This window comes from Barbus barbus, assembly GCF_936440315.1.
Source record: "Barbus barbus genome assembly, chromosome: 15".
NCBI classification, from domain to species: Eukaryota; Metazoa; Chordata; class Actinopteri; order Cypriniformes; family Cyprinidae; genus Barbus; species Barbus barbus.
Genome location: NC_136743.1, coordinates 17,961,246 through 17,970,911, shown reverse-complemented (window position 1 = coordinate 17,970,911; position 9,666 = coordinate 17,961,246). Strand labels below are relative to the sequence as shown.

The 9,666-nt window shown below is 35.4% G+C and overlaps 1 protein-coding gene across 2 annotated transcripts in view; it reads right to left on the bottom strand.

Moving 5' to 3' along the window:
* Positions 1–1,694: 1,694 nt before the first annotated feature.
* Positions 1,695–9,666, bottom strand: part of LOC306881535 (small conductance calcium-activated potassium channel protein 2-like) — a 32,676-nt gene continuing 24,704 nt past the window's right edge. Inside the window, exons 5-9 of one of the 2 annotated variants that reach the window (XR_013785155.1) lie at positions 6,580–6,721; positions 6,331–6,441; positions 5,974–6,101; positions 4,196–4,438; positions 1,695–2,759 (exon numbers count right to left, since the gene is read on the bottom strand). Coding sequence is in view for 1 of the 2 variants with exons in the window: in XM_079435698.1 (XP_079291824.1) it covers positions 2,475–2,759; positions 4,196–4,265; positions 5,974–6,101; positions 6,331–6,441; positions 6,580–6,721 (736 nt within the window). In the remaining variant the exon portion in view is untranslated. The remainder of the gene's footprint in view (positions 2,760–4,195; positions 4,439–5,973; positions 6,102–6,330; positions 6,442–6,579; positions 6,722–9,666) is intronic. The other variant, XM_079435698.1, reaches the window with a different exon arrangement.

The window sequence follows — 9,666 nt, the reverse complement described above, 5'->3', positions numbered from 1 at the left end:
GTCAAGTATATTTCAACAATGAAAGCTGTGAGAATTCTCTATTTTTTAAGTTTAAATGGAGTTGGCAAGGTTGCTAATTTTAGGCATCGTCTGTACACAAGAACAGAGGACTGGAAATACATAAGACCTAAACACAGTATTGACAAGACTGAAACAAGTTGGACAGGAGTTGTGATCAAGCCGCCAAATTATGGAAATCTTTTCTCATTTAATTATAAATTAACAAATGTTTTACAAGCAAATCAGAAAAAGCAAACATGCATTATTAAAAATGTTTTTGAAAAATTTGGCTTCAATATGACATGAAATGTGCACAAAGTCTGTGTCTTTGAGTGAGTGTGCAGCTTAATTTCTGTGTTCATAAAACATATTAGTTTTTAAATTGATAAGGGTATAGGCTTTGGTTAGGAATCCAATGTCTTGCAAAATAAAAGGCTAAAAAATTAAATCATTTATAAATATTAAATCAAGCGCAAATAATTTCTACCCCATATTTTGCCTGATGTTATCTAGGTTTTTTTTAATTGTTTTGTTTTTAATCTTATTTTAATTATTAAGTCAAATAAAAAAATTTAAAAAAGTAAAACCTTTCTAAAGCAAGTTTCAATGAGATGGCTCGTAGTCATTTACCATTAGCTTTAAATCTGTGACAATTACACCATCAAACACATAACATTGTCAGTTGCTTTAAAGTTATGTGATTATTTAAAACTGAAAAATACACGTGAATAGGATTTGAGCTCTAAGCTGCCTTTACGGTATGTTCTGAAAAGTGCAAATGTGAGCCACAATAATGTCTTCCATTAGCATCTCCATCTCCGATGTATTCTCTCAGAGAAGGTCTTCTCATGATTACAGAGTGATTTGTTTAGTATTACTTCTACTTTTCACTGATTTGTCAATCTCTTGGTCGAGGAATTTACTTATAGGTAGAACAAGGAATGCATTAAACGTACATTACCACATTACTTCACCGCTATATTTGCAACTCTAAAAATACTATCCAACGTTTTAAAAAGGAATCTCTGTGTAAAAAATAAATGAAATAAAACAAAAAAAGAGCACACACATACGTTTGAAAAACCATCCATAATCCATTCGTCACAATTGCACTGAAACATGCAAGGTTTAAATCTCAGTCCTGTCATACATTTGTGCCTACCACAGCATTTAGCACTCTGTGCTGTCATTTCAGATTCAAAAACGCAGCCTTTCGGTAATGTGAAGACTTCTGGAAGCTCAGATTTCGTTAAAATGAAAGTGTTGCCAGTTTGAGTAGAAACTATACCTTCTTTTATTTCTTCCTTCCTATATTTCTTTCCATTTTTTAGAGCTGTCAAATGATTAATTGTGATTAATCGCATCCAAAATAAAAGTTTTTGTTTACATAATATATGTATGTGTACTGTGTATGTTTATTATGTATATATAAATATACACACATGCATGTATATATTTCAGAAAAATATGTTATTATATGTTAAATGATATAATATAAATTAGATGAATATAAATATAAACATGTAAATACATGTAAATATTTTCTAAATATATGCATGCATGTGTGTGTATTTATATATACATAATAAATATATACTAAACTCACACATATATAATGCAAACAAAAACTTTTATTTTGGATGCGATTAATCGCGATTAATCATTTGACAGCAGTATTTTTTCCTTCTTTCTTTCCTGCTTTCCTTGCCTAACTGGTGGAAGTATTGAAAGGCTTTGTAAAATAAGAGAAGACTGCGACAGAGTTAATGGTATTTGTTAAGACAGACGAGTTAAATGTCTTCAAGAGGAATGTATCTGAAAAAGGAATGCAATGCTCGTGTTAACATTGTAGAAAAACTCGCTCCAAAATTTGTAAATGGACAACCCTCCACAATCTATACATTCAGGCACTGAGAAAAATAACATGCCAATATGTAACTAAAAAAAGGTTAGTTGCACCCAATTTCCCTTAAAGGAGCAAGGGAACTGAATCCTTAAGGTTGGCATTCCTGCATTATTCTACTCAGTAGTAAGGTCATGTGCTCCTACGTCTCCAGTTGAATGCTGAAGCGATCGCAGAGCACCCAGACGCGTTCTCTGTGCTCATCCTGGCACAGATGTCTTACAGGACCAGTGAATCTCTTCTATGTGGGTGCGTCGCTCCTTTGTGGTCTGCGTTGGTTCACTCTGGCAGGCGTTGCTCAGGCCCACCTTCCCATGGACCCTGTGATCTCGCAGTTTGAAGAACCAGTTTCCTGGACTCACTCCAGCTTCCTGAACTCAGTCTTGTAAATATATGAGGGCTTTACAAAAAAGCTAACTTGAACAGCCATACAATGGCTAAACATAAACCATATATCTACTATTTTGATAATTCTTCTCTACTTATTAACACGAGTCCTCAATCTCGGCTTGATCATCTTACGTGAATAAGTCTGAGACCTTTGGAAGCAGCGAGCAGGTCCAGGCCCGCGTTAGCCGCTGTCGGAGGAAGTGTGCGGGGCGGTGGAGGGCGAGCGCCGCCGTCTGGAGGGGGTCCAGGAGCGTTCCGAGCCCAGCGAAGCAGGGCAGAAGCGGTGTACGAAGCCGTCCAGGAGGTCCTGCTGCTGCTGAGTTATGGCTTGGGAGATCAGACAGGGCAGAGCCTGCAGGCTGCCGGTGACTGCGTCCAGCTTGTCCTCCAACGTGCCAATACGCTTGTCCAGCTCCTCACTGCGTTCCTGCAGCTCTGATACCAGGTCGTACATCACATTCTGAGTCTAGAAGAGAGCACAGAAAAAAATTATTAGATCGAATGAAATCACTCAAGCAATCAATCAATTAACATCAATCAATAAATTCATCTATCCATTTATTCATACATCTTATATTGTTTAAAAACCATATATTTTTTTTTTATTTAGCTACATAAAATACTTTCCCAGAGAACAAAATATGTACAATTGACCGAATGGAAAAAAAACCCCGCCCTCCTTAGTTAGTGTCGCTATGTCCGACAAGCCATGCCTCTCTCACACTAAATATCATGTTCTCGCACAGTAAAAAATACATTGCGGAGCAAAGAGAAAACTGGCAACATGCTGACAGACAAGACAGAGCAGGTTACTTCTGGTATGAAACCTTAGCTCAGCTTTAAGTTTTTGTCATTTTTTAAGAAATTCAAACAATAAATACCATTTTGTGGCTCTTTTATGTGTCCTAACAGATCACTGCCTCAGTTCAAGCGGCACACGTGAACCGATCGTCTTTTCATATTTATTTAGCATGAAATGAACATCAGAACGTATTTTATTTCAATCATGGAAAGACATCAAATTTTTTTTAAGTTTAAGTCTACTGAATATAATCTACTCTCCTGTCTGATGTGTTTGTCGGGCAAGATGGCAGATTTGCTCAAATCGCTCGTCAATCAAGCTCTTCGCGAACAGTTAATTAAGCGTTCAAATATACATATTTATATACACAGTATTAAAACAATTAAAAAATGAATTTTTATGATCCTTTTTATTTTGTTAAAATTAACATTTTGCAGAACCTGAAAAGTCTATGTAACCTTTCGACCACAGCAACTAGCTTAACCATTATTGTTAACTGAAATAAATATAAAACATATAAAATATAACATTTGAACTAAACTAAAATACGTTTTCATGACACTAAAAAAAAAAAAAAAAAAATTGTCTGAAGTCTTTTCAACCAGCCTGCATTTAACATGAAAATGCCACTAGATAGAAGCAACAATGGACTGTGCTTCGAAGTCTAACACTGTTAAACATTTTTAAATGATGAGGAAATACTTAAAAATAAAAAATATATATTTTTTTAATTATTACCTTTAAGCGTACGACAGCTTGTCACTGGAGAAGCACCCTCGAAGGGACACCTTTGTACCTTCTTAACCCCTAAAAGGTTGCATATTAGTATCTTAGAGTAATGATATGTACCCCTTAAGGTGCTCTTATGGTACTATTATGAAGTCTTTAGGGGTAAAGAAGGTACAACGGTGTCCATTTGAGAACACTGCCCAAGTGACAAGTTGTCATCAAATCAAATGACATCCCATCAAATCTAAGATCTTTCAATAATAATTTATTTATTTCCCATTTACCAGGCCATAATCTCATTCCGTTGAAGCTGAAATGATTCTGCTGTTGGTGTAGATGGTTACATGCACAGTATGAAGTCTTTAACGTACCTTCACCAAGTCCACCAAATTGTTGGCCTGGTCATTTAGTTTCCTCTGCTCCATTTTCACACTGCGGAGCCTGGGAGGAGGCAGGGTTATGGAGGGATGGGGGTTGGAAGGAGGGGGACGTTAGGAGTAACAGAGTAACAGATTCCTGTCAGGAAGACTTTATAAGGATGAGGGATAGAGAGAGAGTGGCCTGCATGCAAGCATTCACAGTCCTGTTTGCCATACCAGACATGCAAACCCAATCTATGAAATGTAAAGAAGAGAAAACTCTTAACTTAACGTTCAAACATGACACATCTCCTTTTGCCCCTGCAGGCACGCGTCAACCATTCACAAAAAAAGCCATCCGAGAGCCTCGTTTGTGGATGAGGTCAAAGGAAGTGGCAAACAGCTGAGGTAGAGGAATATGTGACACCGCTGAAAATGCTTGTGAGAATGGCATTGCTTGCTGTGGGCTTGGTTCTGAACAAAATTTTAAAAGAATGTGTTAATGTATTTTTTTTTTTTTATTTGTGCCATAGCAACAATGAAAGAGTACAGGGATGACTCTGACCATGAGGAGACATTGTAAGAAAGGCTGCCTTAATATCCTGCCCGTTAAGTGTCGTAATTAAAAGAATGCAAGTCCTCCGCTCCGATTTGACATTTGTCAGCAGGATTTTTACATCAGACCAAGATTTTTTTTTTAAATTTGCATTTTTCTTTTTCTTTTCAAGCTTAATGGATTTATTTTGGAGTATCCAAAAATAAAAATCTGAAGATGCAGGACATGGTCAGCATTCTTTCTAATGCAAAAACTCCATATCATCTTGCATCAAAGCCCTGGATGACCCTAAATGTCGAAGGGGACACGGCATCAGCTGAATACATGTTTTAATAGAGGTTAATTGCAAGACTATTTAATGAAAGCCAAGTGTGTTTATGAATGTCCTGAACATCTTGTCCAACATACTGAGCTTCCTCTGGACACACAAGGTGGGGCTAGCAATGCAAGTTAATACAGAGATTTACTTTTGAAAAATGGATTCGGTGCAAATGAACAAATCAACAGTTCCAAAGATGCTTCTCCTTCGTTTACATAAAACCATACAGAATTAAGTAATGTTGCATCTTTTTCATTCTAGACTTAGAATGGAGAGAAGCAATATAGGTAACCAAAATCGGCATTCAGCTTCCAACTCCATGCATATGAATCAGAGACGGGGATGTGGGAGAAGAACACAGAGGACAAAACTTACTTCTGAGCTCTGCAGTGATAGAGCAGAACGAAGACAAAACACAGTTCAAGTTTAGAAACCACAACATATACACAACATGTGAGCCATTACACTGCACTACTCATAACCACAAAGTAAGGGTTTGGGAAGGGGAGGGGAGAAGGACAATCATCACATTACAAAAAATAACATGCTGACTGATTCTCCTCAAAAGTTCAGAACTCGTTGCTAGTCTCTTCGACACTTGATTGACAAGGACTCATGATACAATACGGGGATCAGTGATTTCGGGAATTGGATTATCAAATACCTGCCCCTTCTAATTCAAAATATAAAACAGTTCCTTAAAAAAGAGACAAAACCAAAACGTTCAAACATGAAACGGGAGTTGCTTGAATTAGAGAAAACATACAGTTGAACATCCACTGAAAATATACAGTATATTCACAAAATAATCATAATCTTTTGATTTGATAAACTTTACTGATCTGATCATAAACTGCAGTTTATTTGCTTCAATAAATAAGCAAAAATGCTGAAGTGTGGAAACATTGTGCTTACTGGTGAATGGCCTGCAAGAACTTGCGCTGATGTTTGCGCACTTTGGCATGATCTATCTTCTTCACTAACTTGGTGTGTTTGTAGATAAGCCATGTTTCCCTGAGTACATTGGCAGCTGTGTTCTTTACCTGGGAGAAAAGCATGAAAATGAAACATTACTAACAGATGAAAATAATGAAACAACAGTACATGACCATTAGCCAGTATTTTCCAGATAAACTATATTTTTTTGCACTGAAGGAAAGTTTAAAACATTAAAAGTTTATCACGATTGGTTAAAAAATAAATACTGTAGGCTACTTAACACAAATGGCTAGTTCTTTCCAAAGTTTGCAAAAATAAAGTTCAGTCACTTACTCGTTTACAAAGTTGGGTGTCCATCATGAAATTGTGTACGTGTTTCTCAGCCTTTGTCAATTCTAGCTTTCTGGCAACCACTGCGACTACAAGTGCAGTGCAACCAGCTCCCTACAAGAAGAGATGGTGAATAGTATCTATTTCCAACATAAATATTAACATTCAAATGTGACAATCAAATTTCACAAATATAAACTACATTCTGTTTCAGACAGTACATTTAATTATAATTCCATTTTAAAGCCATACCATGATTCCTGTGAGCAGACAGACCCCTTTCCCACAGTATGTATGAGGGACCATATCTCCATAGCCAATTGATAGGAAAGTTATGGAAATTAGCCACATAGCTCCAAGAAAGTTACTAGTGACTTCCTGTTTGTCATGATACCTAGAATAGTAAGAACAGAATAGGCAGAGAGCCTTGATCAGGCTGTGGAAAACAAAACTTAAATCGTGAACATTTGGCCCAACTGACAAAACAATTTCAAACATTTCTGGTGAAATATATGTAAAATATATGTAGAATTTGGTCAAATTACATCAACGTCTCAACATCAGGTCTTTAATTACAGTTTTTCCAGTAATAAGGGAAAAAAAACACAAAGTGACAGAAACTTACCAAATCAGTAAATACCTTTTCAGATAATATTTAGTTATTTTTTATATATATTTTCATGCTAATGTGTTTTGACCATACAAATGATTTTGTACCTTCCCAGACACAAAACAAAATTAAAAATGTATAAAATGGTAAATATATTTGATATCCTTTAAAATTCTAATTACTGTGTATTTTCAAAAGGAAATTAAACAACGAACACAACAGGTCAAATAAAGTTTTCACTTTGTAAATCTCAATACAATCCTTGACTGTGAAATCCAGTCCACAAGTCAGTGAAAAGATGATCCAATTCAGCTACAAACTACAAAAAAAAAGAGTTAAAAACTCCTTAGAGACAAATACCAAATGACCTAAATCATGGTCCCCAGACTAGACTATTGCTAGCAGCTCATTCACATATCTGCAGGAGGTTGACCTTTTCAGCAGCCTGTCAAGGAAGAGCTAAGCACAGGTCAGAAGACATTTATCTGCATTTAATACAATATGGGAACACTTTTGATGAGGAATAACAGAACAAGACCCAGGCTCTTCAACGGTCATACTGAGTAGCCAGACTGAACGCAAATGATTCACAATGTTAATTCAGTTTCAAAACTGATTCGTTTCTAATCAAACGAAGTTAAATGTTCCTAAACGTCCTCTTAAGACAGCATACTCAAAACACAAAAGAGGTCATGCTACTATCAATTGCGCCTGTCTATAGCACAATTCAGCTCTGCGGTCATGCTCTAAGAGCAGGAGCGTTGGAATTGGTTTTTTATTATTTAATGTAATGGGAGAACCCCATTTTCACATGCGAAAAGCATAGTTACCATGCAGGCATTTTTAAGAAGAAATCCACATCCTGCATGCTGTATAAGCCAGTATATTGAGAGCAAAGATACAAACCCTATAATAAAACTCACCAACATACTGAATAAGGACAAAAATATCAGCTTTTAGTTAACGCTTTATCATTTTTTTTAATTCAAGTATATGAAAGTTTGTTCTAGTGAGGGATGATTCTCATACAATTAAGATATTTGCCCATGTGCTTCACCATTGTGCATCACCATTGTGAAACTGCGCACAGTGCTGGCACAAACCATTCTGATATAGGTTCAGTCATTTTCAACTGATCTTTTTTGAAGCTGGTGTCAGATCTCAGAGGTAGAACGAGTCCTCGGTTTACCAGATTTTACTCTTGAATAACTCTGGTAAAAACCCTTTTACATCAGACTTGCATTCTACAAATATCTCAACCATACACTCGCACTTGGAACCCCGTTAGACTCACATGACAATTTTTGGAAGAGGTAATTTCCTGTGAGTTCTGTCTGTTTGCACACATGAACATGAATATGCAATGCAGGTCTGATCAGGACTACGCACACTAGTGCGTCATTAGCTTGCCTTTGCTTTGACAGTGCAGAAGTGCATTAACATTTCCCTCAATGCTCGTTATTAAAAGTAAAAAACTACATACTGGCCTTCTAAAGCTCTCAATATACTGTATGCGATACTGGCATAAAATGGAGAAGAGCTGGCACCACCTTCAACTTAGATCAAGAAATCTATCTGAAAAAAATTATTTACCCACATACCCCAGTCATATGCCAAATTTCCATAAAATCTCTACAGATGGTTGTTTAGTAGCAAAACTCACAAAACCCAGCAATCTCATTCCTTTAATGACTCAAACCCTGACAGCATGGTTAGAGGATGCAATGATGGAGCAAATATAAAGACATTTAACCTCATTCACCCATGTTAACTAGGGATGCACAAAATTATGGTCATTTCAGATAAGCAGAAAATTATATTTGTTATGGCAAATATAAACTTGATTTAAAAAAAATTAAATATATTTTGTACTATTTTGTCCAAATTATAATAATAAAAAAACGTAAAATGTTTTTGTTTGTTTGTTTGTTTTAGATTATAATTTTTTTTTACAAAAAAACTATTAAATTTAATTATTTGTTTTTTAAGCTTTGATGGAAACCTAAAAATAAAAAGAGGGGAAATGAGTATGCACAATTAAATATGCAATATAGCCTAATACAAATAAATAAATAAATAAAACATTAACATCGATTGATTACTGATATGGCACTGATATATTGTGCAAAATCTAAAAATACAAATAAGGCAAATGAGTATGCACAACTAAATATTTAATATAATCTTATACAAATAAATTAATAAAGCACTAATATCGGTTAATAACCGATATGGTACCGATATATTGTGCAAAATCTGAAACTACAATTAATTATTCAATATAGCCTGATATCAATAATAATAATAATAAAACACTATTATCAGTTAATAACCTTTATGGTACCGATATATATATATATATATATATATATATATATATATATAGTGCACAATCTAAACATATAAATAAAGGAAGTATGTACAATTAAATATTCAATATAGCCTGATACAAATAAATTGTAAAAAGCACTAACATTGGTTGATAGCCAATATGGTAGTGATATATAGCGCATCCCTAATGTTAACTAAAATGTCACACAGCGGCAATGCCACCACATATATTTCCATATTTTAGTCCCCCATTTCCTTACATAGTTGACTTCATTTTCAGCTCACACTGCATATTAGAGGCTTCAGTGTGACAATAAAACCCGACAAGGTTCAGACACAATATTCCAGTTCTCTGGAGGAAGGTAACATGCTTTGGGCACAAGTAAAACACAGTCATC